The 25,440-nt window shown below is 36.7% G+C and overlaps 1 protein-coding gene across 3 annotated transcripts in view; it reads right to left on the bottom strand.

Moving 5' to 3' along the window:
* The window catches only part of ankha (ANKH inorganic pyrophosphate transport regulator a), a 37,456-nt gene that overhangs the window by 4,275 nt on the left and 7,741 nt on the right, over positions 1–25,440 (bottom strand). For 2 of the 3 annotated variants that reach the window (XM_067377572.1, XM_067377573.1), the window contains exons 4-10: positions 21,500–21,583; positions 15,492–15,662; positions 15,276–15,410; positions 15,098–15,190; positions 14,270–14,362; positions 410–539; positions 186–309 (exon numbers count right to left, since the gene is read on the bottom strand). In XM_067377572.1, coding sequence (XP_067233673.1) covers positions 186–309; positions 410–539; positions 14,270–14,362; positions 15,098–15,190; positions 15,276–15,410; positions 15,492–15,662; positions 21,500–21,583 — 830 coding nt within the window. The remainder of the gene's footprint in view (positions 1–185; positions 310–409; positions 540–14,269; positions 14,363–15,097; positions 15,191–15,275; positions 15,411–15,491; positions 15,663–21,499; positions 21,584–25,440) is intronic. The other variant, XM_067377574.1, reaches the window with a different exon arrangement.

Raw genomic sequence — 25,440 nt, 5'->3', positions numbered from 1 at the left:
GAGTCATAATGAATTCACAAAATGCAGACAGAGATTGGAATTGGTTTATTTTTAGACTCACTAAAAATTCAGAAGCGGCATGACAGCTAATTACTTCACAGATCACATACTGAGCAGAAACACATTCCGAAGATATTTTATTGAGGTGCATTTAGAATATCTGCATATTCCTGCTGTATACCAACCCCATGTAAGGAAACACCAGAAGGCTGGTAATGAGCACAATGATGCGCAGAACTGAACTAGGTGCCAGGACGAATGTTTTCTTCAACGTCATTAACCAGCCTGTTAGATGAGCTCGAACTGTAACTGTACACACACACACACAAGGTCACACAGATGTAAGGCACTGCAAATTATTTAAGGATGTATAAAAAGTCAAAAGGTAAAATAAAAGACTTTATGGTACCAGGTAGAGGGAAGAAGGAAAAAACTCTCAGTGGAATGATGCAGAGCTGTGCGAAGGCCATGTCCACCCCGATGACATCTATCAGGATGCGCTCAGAAACATGAGGGGTCCAGAATATAATGAAACACATCTGGCAAACACAGAAACAAAGAAATTAACAGTAGCCAGAGCAAAATGATTCCCTTTTCTGTCTAGTGTTAAATGTATGTGCACAAATCACTTAATTTATCAGTTTTGTGTCAAGATTAGGGTTGGGTATCTTTTTAATTTTAATGATCCCGATTCTGCTTATCGAATCCGGTTCTTACCGATTCTCGATTCCGATTCCAATATTTTTTTTTTATGGAGAGAAAAAAAGAGCAAATACTTCAAGAATAATGTTAACCGGAGTGTGAGATGCTGCTATTGCCAATATTAGCTGTATCTGGTGCTACAGGACTCGCGGCTGGGTTAGAGTTCACATATCGTGCCTTTTGCACGCGCAAGTTCGCTATTTCAAATGTATGTGCCTTATTTCAAATGTCCGTTATTTCAAATGTTTCCAGGCCTCAAGCGCACCGCAGGTCTTGTGACAAGAACCAAGAACTTGGTTAACAACATCAAAAGCTCAGCCGGGTTTTATCTCCATAAATATATCTAGTAAAGCTAATGCAAGGGCTAGAAATCAATTAGTCCTTTGCTGATACTTCCTCGTCATCTTGCAGAGCGCAGTTCATTGTTGCATAGCTACGACAGACGCCACAGGAGCGAAAGCGCTTTGGAAAGGAGGGGAAAATGGCGCGGCTGCGCTTTCCATGCGTTTTTAGACGCGACATGTGAACGGCCCCAAACACGTTGCATTTCTTCAGATTAATGTGTTAATTAATTAATGTGCGTCCCCCTTTTGTCTAGGGGTGGTGGGAGAGTAACATATAAAAAATAAAAATTAATAAAAGATATATCCCTTCAGAAACAGGGCAAAAATGAGAGAGAGAGTTGGTTCTGTCGGCACTCCCAATTATTAATTAGTAAAGTCTCTTGTAACAAACAGGGATAAGGCAAAACAATAGAGAAACTCAAACAAGTAATGATAAACAACAAGACTCTTCTAGCTTCAGGAGGGGGTTAAAGCCAAAATAAACAAAAGGAGTAAGGTAACTGGAGTAAGGGAGTCTAAATAACCTATCAAACAAAACATCAAATAAACAACAAATCTCTTAACTGACTGCCTTACTAACCAAAAACAGTGGAAAACAGGGGTTAGTAAAAACAAAAGGCACCCACCTCCCTACTGTGTCTGCAACAATGATAATGGGGCAATTACACACTGCCACAACAGCAGATACAACAGGGGCCTGTACCATGAAGCCGGATTAGCTGGCTAGCCAGGTAAGTTTCAGATTAGTTTGCGCCAATCCTGGGTTTTAGGTACCATTAAAGTAACTTGACTTTTAGCGGTGTTCATCGCCATAGTAACTTACTAAGGGTTTTAAAAATGAAATTGGACCAATCAGATGTAAGCTAAGTGACACTGACACACTCAACACAAAGTCACTCCCCCAGTTTCTCTTCCTCCAAATTAAAGTCTCAAGTCTCAAGTCTACTTTATTTATAGAGCCCTTTCCTTTAGACCAAAGGACTGTACAGCAACACAAAAAAAAAAAAAAACAACAACAATTAAAACAATATACATCATCCAAAAGTCAACAGTTAAAAGCATAGAAAACAGGTACGTTTTCACGCGAGATTTAAAAACATCAACTGAGGGTGCAGATCTGATGTCAGGTGGAAGGGTATTCCAGAGTCTTGGGCCGGCAACCGAAAATGCACGATCCCCTTTGGTTTTCAGACGTGTTTTCGGGACTGAGAGCAGTAAGCAATTAAAGATCTTTGAGATCTACCAGAGTTCATATGAATAAGGTCCGAAATATATTCTGGGGCCAACTCATGGACAGCTTTAAAAACGTACAGTAACATCTTGTACTGAATCCGATATTTAACCGGAAGCCAATGCAGCTTTTCCAAAATGCTCCCTTTTCTTTGTATTAGTAAGGAGTCTCGCAGCTGCATTCTGGACCAATTGCAATTTTGAAATAAGAGTTTGACTTACTCCCAAATAAAGTGCATTACAGTAATCCAAACGGGAGGAGATAAATGCATGTATCACTATCTCAAGGTCAGCAGCAGACAGAAAGGATTTCATTTTTGCAATAGTCCTCAACTGAAAGAAGCAACTTTTCACCACACTTTTAATCTGACGATCAAACGTTAAAGCAGAGTCAAAAATTACACCAAAATTTCTTATTTGGGGCTGCACATTTGTTGTCCATGAACCTAACACATAATTTATGTCACAGTCAAACTTATTTGACCCAAAAAGGATTACTTCAGATTTATTCTCATTAAAGGAACACTCCACTTTTTTTTAAAATAGGCTAATTTTCCAACTCCCCTAGAGTTAAACAGTTGAGTTTTACCGTTTTCGAATCCATTCAGCCGATCTCCGGTTCTGCAGGTACCACTTTTAGCATAGCTTAGCATAGTTCATTGAATCTGATTAGACCGTTAGCATCGCGCTTAAAAATGACCAAAGAGTTTTGATATTTTTCCTATTTAAAACTTGACTCTTCTGTAGTTACATCATGTACTAAGACCGACAGAAAATGAAAAGTTGCGATATTCTAGGCTGATATGGCTAGGAATTATACTCTCTTTCCGGCGTAATAATCAAGGAACTTTGCTGCCGTATCATGGCTGCAGCAGTGCAATGATATTACGCAGCGTCTCTCACAAACGTCTCCATGGTTGCAAGGCACGTTCCCTGTGCAAGCAGGGGCTCACGGGCGCTGCGTAATATCATTGCACTGCTGCAGCCATGGAACGGCAGCAAAGTTCCTTGATTATTACGCCTGAATGAGAGTATAGTTCCTAGCCATATCAGCCTAGAAAATCACAACTTTTTATTTTCCGTCGGTCTTAGTACACGATTTAACTACAGAAGAGTCAAGTTTTAAATAGGAAAAATATCAGAACTCTTTGGTCATTTTTAAGCGCGATGCTAACGGTCTAATCAGATTCAATGAACTATGCTAAGCTATGCTAAAAGTGGTACCGCCAGACCTGGAGATTGGCTGAATGGATTCGAAAACGGTAAAACTCAACTGTTTAACTCTAGGGGAATTGGAAAATGAGCCTATTTTCAAAAAAAGTGGAGTGTTCCTTTAAGCTGTAGGCAGTTTTGCTCTAGCCAGCTCTTCACCTCCTCAAGACATAGTAGCAAAGAAGACTGAGAAGTTGATCCTCCAGATCTAATAGGTAGGTAAATCTGAATATCATCAGCATAAAGATGATAAGACATTCTGTGTTTTTTGAAAATAAGGCCTAAAGGCAACAAAAATAATGAAAACAGAATAGGGCCCAAAATGGAGCCCTGAGGTACTCCACAGTCAATAGGAACTGAAGAAGAGGAAAATTCCCCAACCCTCACTGAAAAGGATCGTCCCTTCAAATAAGAAGAAAACCATTTTAAAACAGTCCCTCTCAGACCCACAACATGCTCTAAACGTTTAATAAGGATGTCATGATCTATTAGATCAAAAGCTGCACTAAGGTTGAGCATAATTAAAGCTCCTTGACTAACCGAGTCTGCAATGAGTAACAAATCATTGGAAACTCGCAATAAAGCAGATTCAGTGCTGTGTCCTGCCCTAAAACCAGACTGAAAAGCATCTAGCACATCATTATTAGCTAAAAAAGAGCTCAACTGAAATAAAACCACTTTCTCCAAAATTTTTGAAATACAAGGCAGTTTTGAAATTGGCCGGTAATTTGTATAATCCAAGGGGTCCAGAGTGGACTTCTTGAGAAGAGGCTGAATGATGGAAAAATACCTGTAGAAAGACTACAGTTCACAATAGATGTAATACTTGGTCCAATAAAGTGAGCTGTTGTACCAAGCAAAACATCCCAACTGGTACCTGGGCGTTTCAGTTTAGCAATATTTTGACTAATATCGGTTAATGCAACCAGATCAAATTCATCAAAAGTATTGACATTAATAAGAGTCCTCTGCTACCTTTCTGCCCAAATCACGAAACCCGGACCTAATGTTTTTAGTTTTTTCAGAAAAAACACTTAAAAACTTTTCACAACACTCTATAGATGGCGGTATTGTGATGGCATTTGGATAAAAAAACCTATTAATAGTTTGAAACAAGATCTTTGGTGAATTTGAGTGCTGAGATATAATATTTGAAAAATAGTCTGCTTTAGCATCCTTTACAGCTTTCTGATACCCAAGAAGTAATTCTCGTAAAATCTGTCGTGAAACCAGAAGTTTATTTTTCTTCCAAGCCCGTTCTGCCTTCCTACACTGCTGTCTAAGATCACAAGTATGTTCATTAAACCAGGGCTGATGATTTACCTTACGATGCTTATTCTTGTAAGGAACAACAGAGTCCAAGACTTCAGAGCATATAGAATTAAAAACAGAAAGTAGTTCATCTGGATTAGTCATAAGAGGTGCAGACTCCAACCGTGATACATCAGAAATGGTACTAAAAATCTCACCAAACACCTGTGGTGTTGATGAAGTAATTGTACGGGAACAAACATAATAGGACTGACTCACCCTCATTTCAGTTGGCACATTTACACAGAAAGTAACAGGCATATGATCCGAAATGCAAGCATCATTAACATCAACATCACAAATAGACAACCCTAAAGAAAAAACAAGGTCCAAGGTATGTCCTTTCTCATGCTTAGGACCAGAGACATCAGGTCTGAAAACTCCTTGACTAAAGGCTTCCCAGGACAACAGATATGAATATTAAAATCCCCAGCAATTAAGATATAATCAGACAACAATAAAATAGAAGATATAAAATCAGAAAATTCCTGGATAAAGACCTGGCTATACTTTGGAGGTCGATAAATGACCACATCCAAAACAGGCTTAATGAACTCCAGTTTTAACAACTGAACTTCAAAGCTCGAGTAATTCATGGTTGATAACCGGTGGCATTTAAACTGCTGTTTGCACACTGTAGCTAGACCCCCACCACGACCCACTGATCTTGGGGTATTAATCAAGTTATAATCAGTTGGACAAAGTTCATCACATGGACTCCATTCATCCACATTTATCCAAGTCTCTGTGATAAATAAAAAGTCCAAGACGTTTTGTGAAATAAAATCATTTAAAATGAAAGTCTTGTTTGTAATCGAGTGTGCATTAACCAATGACATCTTTAAAGGAACACTCCACTTTTTTTTGAAAATAGGCTCATTTTCTAACTCCCCTAGAGTTAAACAGTTGAGATTTACCGTTTTCAAATCCATTCAGCCGATCTCCGGTTCTGGCGGTACCACTTTTAGCATAGCTTAGCATAGTTCATTGAATCGGATTAGACCGCTAGCATCGTGCTTAAAAATGACAAAAGAGTTTTGATATTTTTCCTATTTAAAACTTGACTCTTCTGTAGTTAAATCGTGTACTAAGAACGACGGAAAATAAAAAGTTGTGATTTTCTAGGCCTATATGGCTAGGAACTATACTCTCATTCAGGCGTAATAATCAAGGAACTTTGCTGCCGTTCCATGGCTGCAGCAGTGCAATGATATTACGCAGCGCCCGTGAGCCCCTGCTTGCACAGGGAACGTGCCTTGCAACCATGGAGACGTTTGTGAGAGACGCTGCGTAATATCATTGCACTGCTGCAGCCATGATACGGCAGCAAAGTTCCTTGATTATTACGCCGGAATGAGAGTATAGTTCCTAGCCATATCAGCCTAGAAAATCGCAACTTTTCATTTTCCGTCGGTCTTAGTACACGATTTAACTACAGAAGAGTCAAGTTGTAAATAGGAAAAATATTGAAACTCTTTGGTGATTTTTAAGCGCGATGCTAACGGTCTAATCAGATTCAATGAACTATGCTAAGCTATGCTAAAAGTGGTACCGCCAGAACCGGAGATCAGCTGAATGGATTCGAAAACGGTAAAACTCAACTGTTTAATTCTAGGGGAGTTGGAAAATGAGCCTATTTTCAAAAAAAGTGAAGTGTTCCTTTAAAGTCTGTAAGACCGTAGAAACAACAACTGAGGCTTGACCGGACTTTACTGTCTTAGGATAGAGTAAGTTGCAAATTAAATGGCACTATATAGTAAAAACAAATATTTAACGATGAAATTGTCTGGTTTTAATGATAATTACTTGTATTATTTTATGATTTATATATGATTTGTATATTTATATGATCTATATTTTTATTAATCCATTATACACACACAAGTTTAGTGTAACAGTAGTTATTAAGCACTTAGTTTCAATGAATATTAATATATAGATCATATGTAATATTGGCCTAAATAAGGAGTAAATATACTCTTTAAAAATGACTACATGTATGTTTAAGTCTCTATCGCTATATATCAACTATATAAACTTCATAACTTTCACTTGCACTGATAGAGAAAGATCATTTCTTTGATTTGTCCTCTTTCACAGACAAGTATTTTCCATTAGTATAAATGCATTTAAATTCTTCATTTTCAGCAAAAGAGTTTTGAATGGCGCTGGCTCTCTCGTGAGAAGTGAATCACAGTTTATTTCTGTTGCAAGGCATGTGACTGGCTGTTTGCCACTGATGTCACGGATTCATGTGCACGCGCTCCACAAACTCAGGATCAAAGCCTGAGTTGACAGAGAAAGTTGATGATCAGCATCATGGTACCAACAAAGCCGGATTGGAGTGGTTTGGTTTGGTTTTGTCAACTCGAAACTAATCCTATAACCCTGAGTTTGTTCATCTACCATCATGGTACAGGCCCCAGGTTTCTCTTAAAGGAGCTTTCACAACAACAAATACAACAAGTTTCTCTTAAAGAAGCTTTCACAACAACAAATACAACAAGTTTCTCTTAAAGGAGCTTTCACAACAACAAATACAACAGGTTTCTCTTAAAGAAGCTTTCACAACAGCAAATACAACAAAAGTTCTGGGAGGGAAGACAGGCCACGCTCTCTCTGGGGAAGAGCCAGCTCTCTCGGTGTAAATAGGCTTGTTTGAGATGAGCAAATTCTGCGCAGAACCGATCACCGGTGATTACCGCGAGATGCATGCCGGTTAGAAATGTGTCCGAGGGTGGGCCGCCTTGCTCTGATGTCATGCCGACGTGTGTCAAAAAGCTCTCGTGAGTGCGAGGCGGATGTGTCAGATTCTGCAGTCGAGCGCAGTTGCTCTCCACCGACTGCGCTGACCAAAAGCACGATGGGAAACGACTTGCTGACGACACAGCTTAAAGCTTATTGGTTTAAACAACCGTGATGTATTGATCTGATTTAAAATGTTTGATTTTAAAACTCTAATATCATGTTTTTATGTGTAAAAATAATGTGTGAATATTCCCAAACTCTCTGACACAGTGATCTCTCTATGGGTTATGCGAACGTTGTCATTTATAAAAAAAATATATAAAAACATGTCTATAATTAAAGTAAAAATGATTGATACACACATCTTTCGAATGGAAATAAATAACAAGTACTTTGGGTGTATTGTTCATTATGTTTATTTTCATATAAAAGCAACAGAACTTAAATTACATCCAGTTTATCAGCAACACAGCGCACGAGTGTGAATCCTGCGATATCCGCCTTTGATCTCGTAGGTTCTGATCCACTACAAGAATAGAGAACTGTTCGTCTTGCCTGCACTTTTTTCACTCCTCCCCTAACTGCAGCCGCCTACTCTCGGCTGAACTTCCAGCGAGGCTAGGCGCATCTTAAACAAGCCTAATGCTAGCTCCTCTCCATACTCTAACGAGGAACAGGTGGCATCAATTGGGCTCCTGCAAGAGGACAGGGAGGAACAGAGGAAACAGGGAAAAAAAAAAAAAAAAAACTACACTTCCCAGCAGGCTGTTGGGCATCAGGGAAACAGTGTCACATACACATTCACAGAATAACAAAACAATGAACGATATACGTCCTGGGACGTAACAAATGCCATGTTGAAGCAAAAGTCAGTGCCGATTGTAATGAACTGCATATGCGCATGATGAGATAAGGTCCTTGTCGCAGGTCCTAGCAGATAGATAACTGTAAAATGCTCACTGCTGTTTACCGTGTGAGAATGACTGAAAAAAGTCAGGAATCGATAAACAGAATCGAAATGCGCACATTGTATCGAATACCCGGTTCTTTGAAACTTGGAACCGGTTCTCGATACCCAACCCTAGTCAAGATGTTAAGCAAAATTACAAAAAAAGTGACATGGTAACACATTAGTTAATTCATTAGGTAGCATTTTTAAAAGTTAATTCATAAATATATGATTGTTCATTATTAATTCATATTTGACGACATTTACATTTATTTAGCAAATGATTTATCCAAAGTGACCTACAAATAAAGAATACAAGAAGCGATTAATTAAAATGATTATATTAACTAAATTATTTATGAATTAAACAATAAATAACCTGAAATATAAGTTTTAACATAAATATGCATATTATTAAATGTATGTATATAAGTAGCCAGTTTTCTTAGTTCAAGTCAACTAATGCAGACTTCTTCAATGTCACTGGTACATGATCCTTCAGAAACCAACCAAAAATGCTGATTTGGTGCTCAAGATACATTTTTGGTTCTCCAACAGCTGTGCAGCTTAATATTTTTGTGGAAAACTTTCAAGATTTGATTAAGAGAAAATTTAAATGAAACAGCATTTACAGTATTTGCAATAGAAATTGTATATAACATTATAAATGTCTTTATGGTCTCTTTTGATCAATTTAATGTGTCCTTGCTAAATAAAAGTATCAAAGGGATAGTTCACCCAAACATGAAAATTCTGCCACCATTTACTCCCACTCAAGTTGTTCCAAACCTGTATAAATGTCTTTGTTCTGCTGTACCCAAAGGAAGATATTTGGAAGAATGTTTGTAACAAAGTATATCTCACCCCCATTGACTACCAAAAAAATTTTTTTTCTTACTATTCAATGGGAGGGCGAGATCTACTGTATGTCATTTGTATGCCAATTAAATAAAAATGTGCACCATCATATGCATTATGTCTAGTATACATACTGGTTCACTCCTACATCAAAAACACAAACATGTACATACATGTTCCTCACATATTATTGTAGCCTAGTTTGTGCTGAATACAGTGTAATGACACTTTTTCTAATAATATATTTATGAACAACTGAAAAAAGCACAAATGTCAGGGCATGTCAAAACTTCTCCAGGCCCCAAATCAGCCTCAGACTCCAGAGGGTTAATCTTGGATGTACCAGTTAGTTTTGACTATGTCTTTGTTATGAGACTCTTCTCATTCCAGCAAGACAAGATTATACAATTGTCTCACGCCAAGCCTGCTCGACGCCCTGCCTACGGCATTCCTCTCTTCTGGCACAATTGAGTCAGACAAAGGCCTGGCGTGCCTGTTTTCAGTGAAAGATCCTCCACATCTGATCAAGTTAAAAGCGATGGGCTTGAGTCATATAATGTGCACTTGGCTTTGACCTTTACTGCTCATTCCTCACCATAGTTCTAGCCACAACCCATTAGTAACTCTAGTATTTCCTCAGACTTTAAATACATAAAATAAAATAAAATAAAGTAAAATAATATAAAGTAAAATAAAAATAAAATCCCAAATTTTTTGTACTGTAATTATCTTTTGCTTGCTGTTTTGCTGGTTCCTTAAAAAGATCTCCTGCAAGATTATTTGCCTGTTATTTTCTCTTGTATCGCTGCCAAAGATCTTCAGGCTGTTTTGAGACATCTCGACTGGTGCCATTCAGAAAAGAGGGTGTGCAAGATCTACGTACATGTGTTGTTTATTTTAATTTGACTTAATCCTCAATTCTAATCCATAATTGCACATCACACACCTACAAGTCATGTCACGGAAAACTAAAACCAATGCCAAAAACGGTGACATGTCCAGCCAAGCTCTATAGTTTGTTCTGTCATTTGCCTGTTCACAACATGGATCACTGTTGATTGTTTATCCTCACTGCCATTGTAAGAAAGCATTTTATTAGATTTTTTTTTTTTCCATAATAAAGTAAAACCTTCACCATATGTGTAACATCTGTTTCCAACAGCGCTGTTGGACTTGCATTATATAAATTGGCTCACTGCAGCCTTTTTTTTTTTTTTTTTTTTTTTTTTTTTTTTGTCTTCAGGCCCTGAGGTAAAAGCAAAACAAGTAAACAGATGAAAAAAAGGGTTTTATGACCTAGGTGGGAACTGAAATATGTGTTTACGGATTTTTTGGCATTTGAAAAATGCACATCGTTTTAAATTGCAGGAGAGGAACCATTTATGTTATGCTGAAACTTGATCAGCTGATCTGACCAGCCCCTAACTTGACATGCTTTACCAAAACGAAACCAAATACATTAGGAAAATATTTTTATTTTTTTCTGTAGGTGACATAGTTAAGCAGTGACAACTGTGCTGCGATACTACATGCTGCATCTAACCTATTTTATTTTTTACATTTTTTACATTTATTGTATAATATACATGCAAACACTTTTTAGATGAGTAGTTGTAAATATTAAACATAAAATAGCTGACATGTCCTGTAATGTGACATGCTATTCTCCAACTAAAGCAAAATAGCATTTTCTTGATCTTTCTTGGAGGTTAAAAAACAAAACAAACTACCATTCCAAAGTTTGGGTCAAGAAAAAAAGTTTTTGAAAGAAATCTCTTCAGCCCTATAGAGTGTAATAGTTAAGTTCCAGACGTAAAAAACTCAATTAATCTTCTCCATAAGGAAATTGATTCTGAACAATAACTTACTGTGAGCTATGAGGCTGTTAATCAATGGTCTTTGCTTTTGTTGAAGCTGTCAGACTGCATTATTTCAGCTTATTTTTAAAATAATTGTGTTTAAAAGTGGAATTCCTGGTGAAAAACTACATTACCCATGATGCTGTACAGAAAAAGACACCAATCAGAGAATCGAAAAAAGTGACACATTCAAAAATAGCTCTTTAGCTCCACCCACTCCCATGAAGCACTGTGAATGATGTAATTCGAGTCAATTTCCCTACGCTCTCAAAATACTGATATATGTGTTTCACAGATGTACTTTACGATTTTAATACCATCTGAGTCTGTTTTTCACACACAACCTTTGTGTGTGAAAAATTCCAGCGCAAATTACCTACTGTTATTCGGCAAACTCAATTGTCCTTAAATTCGACTGATGATCGAATCTGACCCAAGGATTCCAATGATATAAGGTACAATATCAAACGGTTTAGGAGTTATGAGCCATTACGTACTTTTGACCGCTGTAGCACCACCATCAGGCCGATTGGGGTAATACCACCCCTTAAAGGTTCAAGTCTCTACAACTTCACTCCTCACTTTTAGGGAAGAAAGCTGATCCTTGGAAATTCTAACAATTACATTAGGATTTCAGCACTACATGCCCCTAATAAATAGAGCTAAATTGCAGAAACTTCATGCCCATTTTCAGTGTCAAGTAAGAATAAGACACTTGTCTAGATTTCTCTGCTAATTTATGCAAATTTATTATAAATAGCCACTGATATAAACTTGTGAAGTTTCATTAAATAGGGTTTTTATAATGAATTCACATTATATTAACAAATAATAAATTAAAAGACTTCAAGTACCGAATCGGCACATGAAATCACAGATGTCAGGGATAAGAATTGTAGCTCAGAATTGTAGGAAAAAGGCAGCATTTATTTGACCAGAAATACAGTAAAAACAGTAATATTGTGAATTACCATTACAATTCACAACTTTTCTTTTTAAATATAATTTTAATATATAAATGTAACATTTCTTTGATGAGTTTCCAGCAGCCATTACTCCATTTCAAGAAACATTTCTTATTATTATCAAAGCTAAAAACAGTTGAGCTGCTTAATATTTTTAGGAAACCGTGATACACTTTTTCATGATTCTTTAATGAATTGAAAGTTCAAAAGAACAGCATTTATTTAAAATAGAAATATTTTGTACATAAAATGTACAACATCCAACATTTTCTTATAAATGTCTTTACTGTCACTTTTGATCAATTGAGTGTATCCTTGTATTAAAAAGAAAACAACAACTCTTGGAATTTATTTGATATGGTAGCTAAATCAACAAGAAATAAAGCTTCAACTTCTGACATCTCCAAACAGCACAGCAGTACTGACTTTATAAACTTCTTTACTTGTAAGATTGATAATATTAGAATAGGTTAAAATCAGACTAATCTGACCGTTATCAGTTTGTAGCAGTAAATGAAATGAAGTCATACCAATCACAAGTTACTACCAATCACAGTACTGCAAGGCTCAGTACTAGGACTGTTGCTGTTCACTCTGTACATACTACCCTTGGGAGATATCATTAGGAAGCATGGCGTTAGTTTTCACTGTTGTGCTGAAGATACTCAGCTCTCTATTTCTTTGTGCCCTGACGAAACTTACCAATTCACAAAATTACCAAATGCATAGCTGATATAAAAAATTGGACGACTAGAGACGCGCGAGTATTCACCCTGGAAGCGTTTGTACACGCTGCTTACGCTCTTCTGATATGTGTGGTGTGAAACCGGCCTAACACTTGATGGCTGCTCTAAGTCTTCGTCGTCAGTTAGGAACCTGGGTGTGCTCTTTGATACCAAACTTTCATTTGAAAGCCACATTTCTAGCGTCTTTAAAACAGTATTCTTCCATCTTAAAAATACATCTAAAATAAGACATGCTCTCAATGACAAATGTGGAACAGTTAGTTTATGCGTTCCTGACCTCATGGCTAGATTATTGTAATGCTTTACTGGGTGGTTGCCCTGCATTAATAAACATACTCCAGCTGGTCCAAAACGCAGCAGCTAGAGAACCAGGAAGTATGACCATATTAGCCTGGTTCTGTCAACACTGCATTGGCTTCCCTATTAAACATTGTATACATTTTAAAATCTTGCTAATAATTTACAAAGCACTAAATAGTCTGGCATCCCTGTACTTGAGTGAGCTCTTAACACATTATAGTCCTTCACCTCTATTGCGATCTCAAAATTCTGTCCAGTTGGTAATACCCAGAATATCAAAATCAACCACAGGCTGAATCATGACCACAATGTATCCCTGAAGTGTCAGCAGAGATTGTGTCAACTAGACATCCCCTGTGTGAAGGCCTCATCGACACGACGGCCAGTGGCACAGATCCTCAGCAAACCTGTCTCCATACCGTGTAATGAATCTGTTCTTCAACCAGATAGATCTGGTTTAAATATTTTGACTGTTCTGATCCCTATCTGAATTCTGACCTGTAATGCAGCCTGAATCATAATCATGCAGTGTTAATTTGTTGGTCAGAGGAGAACTGACCCCCGACTGAGCCTGGTTTCTCTCAAGGTTTTTTCTCCATTTTTGTCACCTGATGGAGTTTGGGTTCCTTGCCACTGTCGCCTCTGGCTTGCTTAGTTGGAGACACTTGATATCTAACAATATTACAGATCTGCCTGCATTGACACTATTGTATGCAAACTGAACTGAGCTACACAGTGACTATCGTTTTCTCCAGAGCTGCTGTATAGATAAATGAACTAAATTAATAACTAATTATTTTTACAACAGAACTGAACTTACTTAAGCTGGATGATGATACTATTTTCATCTAGAGCTGCTTTACAGCCAAAATGATGTTACCTCTATCACTGTAAAGCAGCTTTGACACAATCTGCATTGTAAAAACCACTATATAAATAAAGGTGACTTGACCTGACTTGCTGAATGAAAGTATTAATTACTTAAAAAAAAAAAAAGAAAAAAAAGTGACCCCACACATTGAGATATTTGATTAAAATATCTTACCGTTAAGGAGAGAATAAAACAGCAGAGAGTGAACCTCTTGATGTGTGATGTGGTGACCGTCAGACCACTGGCTGACTTATTGGTAGGGTTATTCTGTTAAAAAAAGGAGTACAAATATATGTTAATTAACCTCAGAATGATACCGTTTAAATTATAAAGCTAAACCACTATGCTTATGGAAAAATTATTTAAAAAAAAAAAATAAATTAACAAAGAACAATAAAGCAATGTTCATGCTTGAAAACATACTAATTTGACATTATCTATCTAACCATCTAAAAGCAGAAAGGAGTTTCCACACCCACAACACAACTATGTGCATCAACCATGAAAACTAATATGTTGTTTTTCTTGCCTACCAAAAGAACATTGAGTGCTAGTGATGGCAAAAACAGCATTTAAGTTACACAACAAGTTCTCCCCAACCTAAATCTTTCATTCAAACACACCAACACAACCACACAATTAAAACCTAATGGCATCCAATCAGAAAGGGGCAAAAAATGTGCCTGAATCAAAATGTCTGACTGCTGCAGGTCTTTCAATGGTATGTAATTACAGGTCTTCAGGGTGAGGCATTTTATGGTGAACACTAGTCATCGGGTGTTGACTTGGAACCAAAAAACAAAAAAACAAACCAAACCAAACAAACAAAAGTTTCATAGTTATTATGAAAAAACTTGTACCAAACAACAAGACAATTATATAAGTTATTTAAGAATTACATTTTTAAAATTTTGGAAGAATTTTTTTTCTTTCTGAAGAGATGTTATTTTTTTTGCTTGTGAGGGCATTGCTATGCAATTGCTAGTAAAAGCCACCACTTACTTTATCAAAAGCTGAATAGACGGCACGAAGTTCTGTTAACCAGCCATAAGGCATGTGACCCACCGGATATGTAGCTGTGAGGACTGCTACCGCCTAGCAAACGCACACAAATGAGTTACAACAGGCTGCTGTGTGCTACTGTTGGCTGCAGCACATACTAGCAACCATCAATACTCACTTCAGTCGATGCAGCACTGCCCTTGAGGTCCCGAGAGACAAACAGATTGACGATGGGTCGGCTGATGCGCTGAGTGGCTAAAATGAGGGCAAGCGGCCACCAGAAACTAAGCATCTTCCTTACGGTGACATCGCCCTGAAAGTGACCACAAGTACAGTACTGAACATAGAAAGCAATTTTCCAATTTTTCTGCAAAAATCTGCTTGATAAACGTACCCCCTGATCGACGCTGTTTGATTCAGGGATGTTGTCGTGGACATTACAGTAGTAGCCCAGTCCTACGATAGTGAATCGCACCAGAGCTCCCATGTACAGAGAGAGAATGGGAATAAGAAGAGGCTCTAAACATTCCAGGTTACTCTGGAGAAGGATCGCCACAAATATTATCTGCAGGGGAACAGGAAAGTCAAGAACCAATTAAATATTAGGCGAGTTTAAATGCATGTTTAAACACATGACAAGCTATGTTTGGAATAATAATAATGCTAGCAACTGTTAGATTTGGTGAAAATAACACTAACAACTTTAAATTAAAAAAAAAAAAAAATGGCCACGTCAGGCTAATTAACAGTTCCAAGCTTGACATATTACTGAAATAAAAAGTTTTTCATAACATTTATTTAACAATGCCATAAGGATTTTATGATATCAACATTTTTGATACCATAGAAATTTCATAATTCTTGTCACTAATGTCATGATCACAAAAAACTACTAGCTTAAATAAATAAAACTCAAACTCACTGAAGACAAGTTAACATTTAGTGAAGAAATAATTAATTACAAGCAATAGGACAAAAAAAAAAAAACTACAGGAGAACAAAAAATAAATAAATGCCAAGCATTGTATAAATTAATCAAATGTATAAAAACACTGCATAGTCTTCATTGTGTAAATTAAATATGTATTAACTCTTATTAAAGTAACGAAAGTGGAATAGTCAAGAGCGGTTAGAGTTTTTTTTCTCTCTTTTTTGTTGCTTGAATAATTGAGTGCCCCAGGGTAACACATTTTTGTAAGCAAAACCCAGAAGCGAGTTAGCATTTTAGGACTTCCGGTTCCAACGCCGTAAAGTCTATGGGTTTTTGCTAAATCACCTGAAATAAGGTCTGTGGTTAACAAAGCCTCTAGATACTTTCACATTTTGATCTATGACATAAAACACACCAGTTATAACCACTTAAAACTTAAACTTTTACTGTGTCTTAAAATCGGTGGTTGCTAACAAATTGCTAAAAGCGACTACTTCCTTTGGTGGGGACTTTAGACGTCATCATTAAAACGAGACATTTGGACAGCATTTCTCATGAAAAAGTGGAAAAGTATTCATAACTGCACAGATCATAATCAGCGAGCATGTTTTTAAATAAAGCTGTTTTTCAAATACAGTTTGAGGAAGCTTGGTGGTGACGACACTGATCCGCGACCATGGTGTGCTGTAGTCCGTTTATAGCCTACTGTTAGCCTTTTATATCTGACTACTTTATTTAGGCTTCAAAATCTATAAATGTTGTGTTAACTTGTAAAGATTATCTTGATAGACAAAATGTGTAAGTGTCATAACCCTTTGTTAAACACAGAGCTTATTTTCTGCGATTTTCCAAAAGTCTATGGGAAAAATGCATAGGCTTTCAACCGAAGGAACCTGTGCGCCGCTAACTTCTGGGTTGGCCTACAAAAACGCGTTATCCCTGGGGCACTCTATAGACCCCTTAAAAGTTTGTAAACATTGCAACGTTTCCTGGTGGGCGGGGCTTAGCTGGAGGCAAAAAGAGACGCTGAACTCAATGTTGACAAGTATTAAACAGTTTTGACAAGATTTATTAAACAGATGCAGAAGAAGGTTCAGAACTGTCCGAATATGTACAGTCACTGACTCTGCAGGACCGTGACAGCTATTTTTGTAAATTAACTTAAGTTTTGGATATTTCCTAGACAACATATAAATTACTTTCGGCTGGTTCGGGGAATTTTGTCAAGGCTTATTGTCTAATGTAACCTAACGCTGGGCTAACTATGATTATGGCTAGCAATGTGGATTATTTTAAGAGACCATTCAAAGGATGGCGCACTCATCTATCGCTGTATGTTTGTTTAACATTTAAGCTAGCTAGTGCGCTGAAAGTTGGTGACTTTTCACCTATAAAACAGAAACTGCTGATTTGTACTAGATAAAACCAACACACCATTACATATGCATCGATTATTTTACCTGATATGAAGTGTGCACTGCAAACACGAGTATTATTTATGATCGTCCCCGTCCAGTCTGTACGCCGTATTGCTTTCAACCACAATTATCTTTTTGATTTCTGTGAAGGAATGTCTGCCAGGATCTAGTAAAACTTTAGTTTTGAACCAAAAGTCCTGTTCCTTCTATTCTGGCAGCCAAAAACACAACAAGACGACATTTTAAAGTCAAAACCTCAAACTTTTAGCGCGCCCGCTATTGGTTCTTATTTATGTTTTGCCTCCAGCTAGAGCAGTGACGTCACAGTGACGTAGGTGATTAAGGGGTCTATATGAATGACAGTCAGCAGAAAAATTAAACAGCTGTCGCTTTAAGAGCTGCCTGGGTCCATTATACTGTAACATGTGCGTTTAAATGACTGTTTACGAGAATACTTGCAAAGATGGGCATTTTGACACATACACGTAAGTATATTTATAATTTAACCGTTCAAGGCAAATAAAGCGCAAATATAACTTCGTTCAAAACTCACGCGCTCTGTGAGCAGCGGATGTGACGGCGTCTCTCAAACATTCTCTCTCGTGCATATGGAGAAATGAACTGTCTTTCGCTGCTGACTGCAATTCAAAGGTTTGTTTTAAATCACTTGTTTTAAACCGCAATGCTTAAAACGCATGCAAATGATAAGCTTTCGTGACCACGCAGCACAGCAACCTCACGTGAGTAACTAAAGAAGGCGCGAGTCTGTCTATGGTCTGTAGGCTTGTTCGAAATGCATCGGCTTATGACATCCAGGCACGTGCACACATAGACAAAAAAGGGGCTTGAGCACCTGCCCTTTTTCTTCCTGGGGAGAAAGTGCCCTTTTTTCTGGGGTGTTTTTTTTTTTTTTTTTAAATAAATGAATATATATTCCTGTTTGCGCACAGCTTCCCCTGTCAAACAAATATATTTACTGTATAAAACAAATAAAAAAAATACTATATCAGGTCGGCTTTGTCGAGTTCAGATGCCCTCACTCCGCGACACGCCATTCCCCGCACGCACGCACGCACGCGCGCCACACCCCACCCCACCTCACCTCGAGTTTGCTGCTGGCTGAAAACTTGTGACAAACTATTTCCGCGAAAATCCAACTGCTGTCTGGCGATAAGAAGCGAAAAAGAAAAAAGCCCTAGATGGATTCATCCCGTGCATTTCTTTCAGGTAGGCTAGCCTATGTTCACAAACCTGAAAGTTTTGTCTATTTAAGGGCTGTTTATACATTTAACGCTGCATTAATAGATTGACCACAATCAACACATCTGCCTGATTTGATACTAATGAAATATATGTCATATTATAATTTAAATTATTGTATTGTGCTATGCATTGCGTTTTGAACCATGGTAAACACTTGACCGATAGGTTGGGCTGTCAATACTAAAAAGAGGAGCACTCCATGGACGCACATCCATGAACCACATTATTAGACAGTTTTGTAAGGATGCATGGTGTATTAAAACCATTTAAAAATCATAATACAGCATCAGCTACATAATGCTATTCTTAAATCTAAGCTTACACAGGATAATACATCAATAAAAAAAAAAACTCTCGCTCTGTCTTTGCATGTTTGATGTCCACATATTCTTGTTGAAGAAATTACAGTGGCTGTAGCATTTCTATCACAAAGAAGTGGGCGAATATTATTATTTAACTAAAAATATATATTTTTTTAATCATGGTTGGCTTTGATCGTGGATTTAATCGTGCTGTGCTGTCTAACAACAAAAATCAGCAGGCTTTTGGCGCCCTCTGCAGGCATTTGTTATAACATATAATGTATTAACAGTTCAGGAATTTTTTTTTTTTGATGTGTTTAAATATGCAGATTAGCTTATTTTGGTTAATTTAGAAGAAATCTACAGATGCAAACAGACGGAGGGTAGTAGGCTTAAAACAAACTCCATCTAAATGTGTAGGGTTAGGGTTAAGTTTTCTTTCCATTAGAGTGAAAGACATGGCAGCAAAAATGGACCTTAAAATTGTAAAATCTTAAAATTGTCCACTTCATGAAAGAAGTATTCCAATAACACCAAAAAATTAAAACGATTTATTGATTTGTGCAAAATAAATTATTAGTGAAACTATGTCCCTCTCCTTGGTGCAGTCATTTATTCTAAATATATATAGCTACTTGAAAATAGTTGTTGATTTCTCTTGTGATAAACCGAGTGAATACTAAAGAAGACCATGGTCTCTGTGTGAACTGATTATTTTGTAGAAATCTGTGGAGTATAAAACAATTGGATGAGTGTAAGTGAAGTCAAAGTTGTCTTAATATATTTAAGGGTTCGTTATTTTTTAAATAAATAATTATGAGAAGTGCCCTTTTTTCCACTTGAGCCCCTGCCCCCCAAAATGTCTGTGCACGTCCCTGATGACATCACAGTCTCGCGAGGTTAATTATTAATTATAAACTAACATTTATTTTCTAACATTTCTTTTCTCCTACAGGCCTAACAAGCTAACTTTGAAATAGAGAAATAGTCACTAGACTGAGTGTTGTAACAAGTGGAAAATTCTGCTGTGCTGGCTAGACAGCATCCTTCTAGGGATAAAAAAATAGTCTATAAAATAGTTTTGACCTATTGAGTAATCAGTGAACTATTAACCCGGTGATTATTTTTTGATGATCCTGTGATTCAGTTGTTCTAATCTAAATTTACTCTGCCAGTAATCATGGCAGAGGAACTGAGTTGTTTTTCTTAAATCTGAACCAATCATATTAAGACTGATGATCATGCTATACTGTCTGTGAGATGTACCTGAAATCCTATAAAACCTGCTGTATTCTTTGGGGGAGAGATTCTCTGAGATTGATGAGAACTCTCCTGGCCGTGATTTGATTAAAAGCAACAACAACTGGAGTCTCTGGTTATTGAGCAGCGTTGCAGACTAGGCACTAGAGATTTTACTTCTATACTCAAGTGATAGTGTTTAGTGGAAAAGCTTATTACCAGGTGATAGTGCCCAAAACAGGCCGACTCAAACGGTATGGACGTACGCTTAGTAGAGTATAAATTCATAGGTGTCTGGGACACCCGGTTTAACTTAAGTCAGGTGTGTAGGGAAAATCTACCACATCATAAAATGGTCATGCGTTTTTGTGTTGTACTTATTGTATTTTATGATATATTATTGTATTTTAGGATTACTCATTTTTAAATATCTATGATATATACTCATTTTTACTTATACACACTACCATTCAAAAGCTTGGTCAGTCAGTACCATTGACCAAAAGTGACAGTAAAGACATTTATAATTCTTTATATATTTATAATGTATAAAGTTTGTATAAAGAAATGCTGTTCTTTTGAACTTTCTATTCATCAAAGAATCCTGAAGAAAAATGTATCACGGTTTCCACAAAAATATGAAGCAGCACAACATTGATAATAATGAGCATATTAGAATGATTTTTGAAGGATTATGTGACACTGAAGACTGGAGTAATGATGCTGAAACTTCAGCTTTGCCATCACAGGAATAAATTACATTTTAAAATATATTAAAATAGAAAACCGTTATTTTACATTGTAATAATATCTCACAATATTACTGTTACACTGTCACTGTTATTACTGTTACTTTTACATTGTTTTGGTAACACTGTTTTATTTTGTTGTGTGTTCTATAGTCAGTAGTTAGAAATAACAAAAAAGGGAATGTCTCCATTTCAAGTCAGACAAAGACAATGAAGCAGTAATTTTCCTTTGCTTGTTATAACACTTGTTAAATTTGTGCTAGTCAGCATTGAGAAAGACACAACTAAGATTATTTAATAAACTCCTTGTTTTTACCATACCTTTATCTCCTGCTCCCTGCTCTTCTCTGCCTCTTTGCTACAAGAAGAGTTAACAAGTGTCTAACTTTTTAATATATCATGCCTAAAACATTTCCAAGGTCACTACAAAACTTTTTTTCATTTGTGGAACAGGGAATGTAGCACACAACAGTTAACAAAGGCCACCTTGGTGTTATTACCTGCGCAACAACATCAGAGATGGAGGCAGATCCTACTACCAGACTGTGCTTATGCTTCAGTAGGATGCCAGCATGAACCCACGCCTTTGCAGAAAAAATCAAAACAGAACAAATTTAAAAATCATGTAACAAGTATTCCAAATAGAAGCATTAATGGGTTAGTTCACCCAAAAATGAACATTCTCTCATCATTTACTCACCCTCATTGTTCCAAACCCATATGACTTTCATTCCCCTTTGAAATACAAATGAGGATATTTTAATGAAATCTCCCTCCATTGACAGTCCACACAACTACCACTTTGACACTTCAAAAAGTTCACAAAGAGATACTTCCTTATGAAGTAAGACTTGAGAGATTGTGTAAAGAGTTTAATTTAGGCTTTTATTAGACCATCCCCTGTGAAGGCCTCATCGACACGACAGCCAGTGACACAGATCCCCAACAAACCATTTCCATACCGGCGTGATGAATCCGATCTAGAAGTCCCAGAGATTTGTAACCCTCCTTTAGCCAAGTGGATGCTAACTGGCTAGTCTTTTGGCTATCATTAGCATCAATTCATGTGTAAATATGGTCATTACCTGAGCAATCTGCAGGGGGGTTGGGGGTGTGTGTGTGAATGGTTGCTGGTGGCTTGTTTGTATGTGTGGGGGAGGGAGGGCTGCTAAAAGCAGAGAACTTGATTGACCATGGGCCGGTTTCAGAAAGGAGGTTAAGTGAAAACTCTGAGTATGTTAACCCTGAAATGAGGGAGTGCAAGTGATGTTTAAAAAGTTAACTCACTCATTCACACTGCAAAAATGCTTTTCATACTAAGTATTTTTTTTATCCTATTTTAAGTAAATTAAAAAAAAAAATCTTAAATCAAGATGGATTTTCTATATGAGAAAATTATATATGATATTTAGTCTTGTTTCCTGGGGGGATCTAAATTAAGTGCATTTTACTTAAGTAAAATGATCTGCCAGTGTGGTAATAAAAATAATCTTAATGCAAACGGAAAGTGTTGGAGTGTCTACCCAGGTGAAAAAAAAAAGTGCCGTAAAATACACTTTATTTTAGTACACTTTTACACTTCCATAATGTCCAGTGCTCTATTTCTGTGCACTTATTTTGTACTTAATATACTAAAAGCTCTTCTTTAGTACTTCTTAAGATAATCTTAAGAACATCTAAGTGTACTCAACTGTGCTATTTTGAGACACCATGAATTTGAACTAAAATGTGCTTTTAACATACTATCTCTGTATAGAAAAATGTTTTAAGTTACCACTTGTAGTACACTTGAAACCATCTTTCAAACACTTTTAAAAATGGACTTATGATGTATTTCAAATATAAGATTAATATATAATGAATATATACAAAATGTATTTATAATATATTGCCAGGCAGTGCCAGAAAGAGTGATTGCTGGAATGTACTCACTCACTTTTTAATATTATTTGTAAATATGTGTACAAATGGTTGGTTTCTTTATTTTATTGTGTACTATTTTTATCAATAGATCTCAGCAACAAAGTAAAAAAAACATGTGTGTTGATTTCTCCCTAAGATGGCAAAGTGAAACACAAGTTTCCTTGAAGTGGCTCAGCATGGCCCCACATTGTTTACATAACAAAAGCAACTGTTCACAGCTGATTAAGGATATTAGCCTAAAGACTTCCAGCCCATCGGCTGTCCTGCGGGTTTTATAGGTAGAAAAGCCAAATGGCTGCTCTCTGGGACTTCTAGTGTTAACTAGATGGAACTGGATTAAATATTTTGACTGTTGCGATCCTCATCTGACTTCTGACCTGTAATGCAGCCTGAATCATAATCATGCACTATTCATTGTTGGCCAGAGGAGAACTGGCCCCCCGACTGCCTGGTTTCTCCCAAGGTTTTGGGAGGTTTCTCCATTTTTGGGTTTCTTGCCACTGTCACCTTTTGGCTTGCTTTAGTTGGGGAGACTTGATAATTAACTAAATTAATAACTATTGATTTTTTTCAAAGGAATGAATCAATACTGAATTTACTTAAGCTGGACAATAACACCATTTTCTTGCTGTGCAGCCAAAACTATTTGCCAGCTATCACTGTAAAGCTGCCTTGACACAATCTGCACTGTAAAAAGTGCTATATAAATAAAGGTGACTTGACCTGACTTTATTGACATATAAACATTCATCAACACACATTAGATATGGCGAACGGAAGCTTAAGCATGCTGATTCTCGTGCGTTACGCAGCACGTTTGAGCTTTTGCGAAAAACAATGAGGTTTGTTTGAATTTCTGTTTATGTTTGCTGATCAATGTTTTTATGTGAATAAAAGGCTAAATTCAATCTGTTCATAATTTAAAGCCAACAAGTCTCCTTTTTTTGACTAAACTGTTCAATTAATGGTTTCGTTTTACAATCTCTTTATGAACCTTATAAGTGCTAAAGTGGTACAGTAGTTCCACAGCTGTCAATGGAGGGACAGAAATCTCTCCGATTTCATTTAAAATATCTTAATTTGTGTTTCGAAGATGAAGTCTTACGGGTTTGGAATGACATGAGGGTGAGTAATTACTGACAATTTTTTCATTTTTGAGTGAACTTTAAACCCTTTAAAAGGTGCAGTAAGCTATTTCTGAGAAACACTGTTGATGTTTGAAATCAAGCCAAACAAACACACCTATACCTTCATTGATCCGCCCCCTAAAATGTACGAACACACAATGCAAGTGTTGATGTAATATAGCGAAGAAGACAAACCAATGACAAGGAAGAACAAAAAATGAACATACACTACACAAGAGTAAATAAAAGCAAGAGTTTGTTGTAAGTCGCCAACAGCACAGCAGCTCCAGACAAACAATGACACTCAAAACTGTCCAGTTACTATAGCTAACATTGCAACTACAGCATATCTTGGATATGTGAAACATGGCAAAAACAATGTTACACATGTATGGAGCAGGAACAACGCAATCTCGTCATCCGTTTTCAGGCCTTCACGCTTAGGCCTCTCCAGCACTGGAAAGTAGGGCTGCAACAACGATCGTTGTGTCGCGCGACTATTACGCCTCTCAATAAGACGCGGAGATGTTTGAGTATAAAAAAGCGTGGTTGAGCGCGAAACAGAGCGGAGAAAAAATAAATAAATAAATAAATAAATAGCAGAGCGGAGGTAGAGGAAAGACCATCGGAGAGTAAGCAAGTTTGTGAATATTTTAAATAAACATGGGAAAAAAAATAATAGCGATCCATCTGTCATACAGTGTTATTGTGGCTGCGTTCAGCGCTCGTGACATGCAAGACGTGTCGCTATGGAAACATTAAAGGCAAACGTTCTAAAATAACGGTCGCCTTAAAAAAACATAACATAATATTTTAAACTCACGCTCGAAAGGGTTAATATTAATCAAACAACAAAAGACAGAGACAATAACTCACTGATCTTTAGCTTTAATAAGGATTTATTATATATTAATTATATTTAATCCATAAGGAATATTGTATGCAAGTTGTTATAAAGAATGCATATATCATTCATTGAAAAGAAGACATTGTGTTCTTCTTTACGAGGAGTGGTTTTATTGAATTGTAAGATAATATTTTTTTTATGTCACAGCAGTTAAATCTGTGTCTGTATTGCATGTTCAAATTTTAATATTATTAATACAGTAGATGTTTTCTCCAGGAGTATATATAATGGGTTTGGAAATTTTAGAGAAATTCTTAATGCATTACAATTTAACTAAACCCGTTAGATTTAGTCAACTACAATCTTGTGATATTTAGTCAACTACTAAAACAATTCAAATGACTAAAACATGATTAAAACTGAATGTCATTTTAGTCAAAAGACTATGACTAAAACTAAATAAAAATTTGCTGTCAAAATGAACACTGATCTGTTGTCATGTATTTATTCTGTGCTTTGTCTGATATCGGTTATTGTTGACAAA

Source organism: Chanodichthys erythropterus, chromosome 23 (genome assembly GCF_024489055.1).
Source record: "Chanodichthys erythropterus isolate Z2021 chromosome 23, ASM2448905v1, whole genome shotgun sequence".
In the NCBI taxonomy this organism is placed as follows: domain Eukaryota; kingdom Metazoa; phylum Chordata; class Actinopteri; order Cypriniformes; family Xenocyprididae; genus Chanodichthys; species Chanodichthys erythropterus.
Note: the sequence above shows the minus strand (reverse complement) of the source record. Positions and strands in the feature narration are given on the sequence as shown.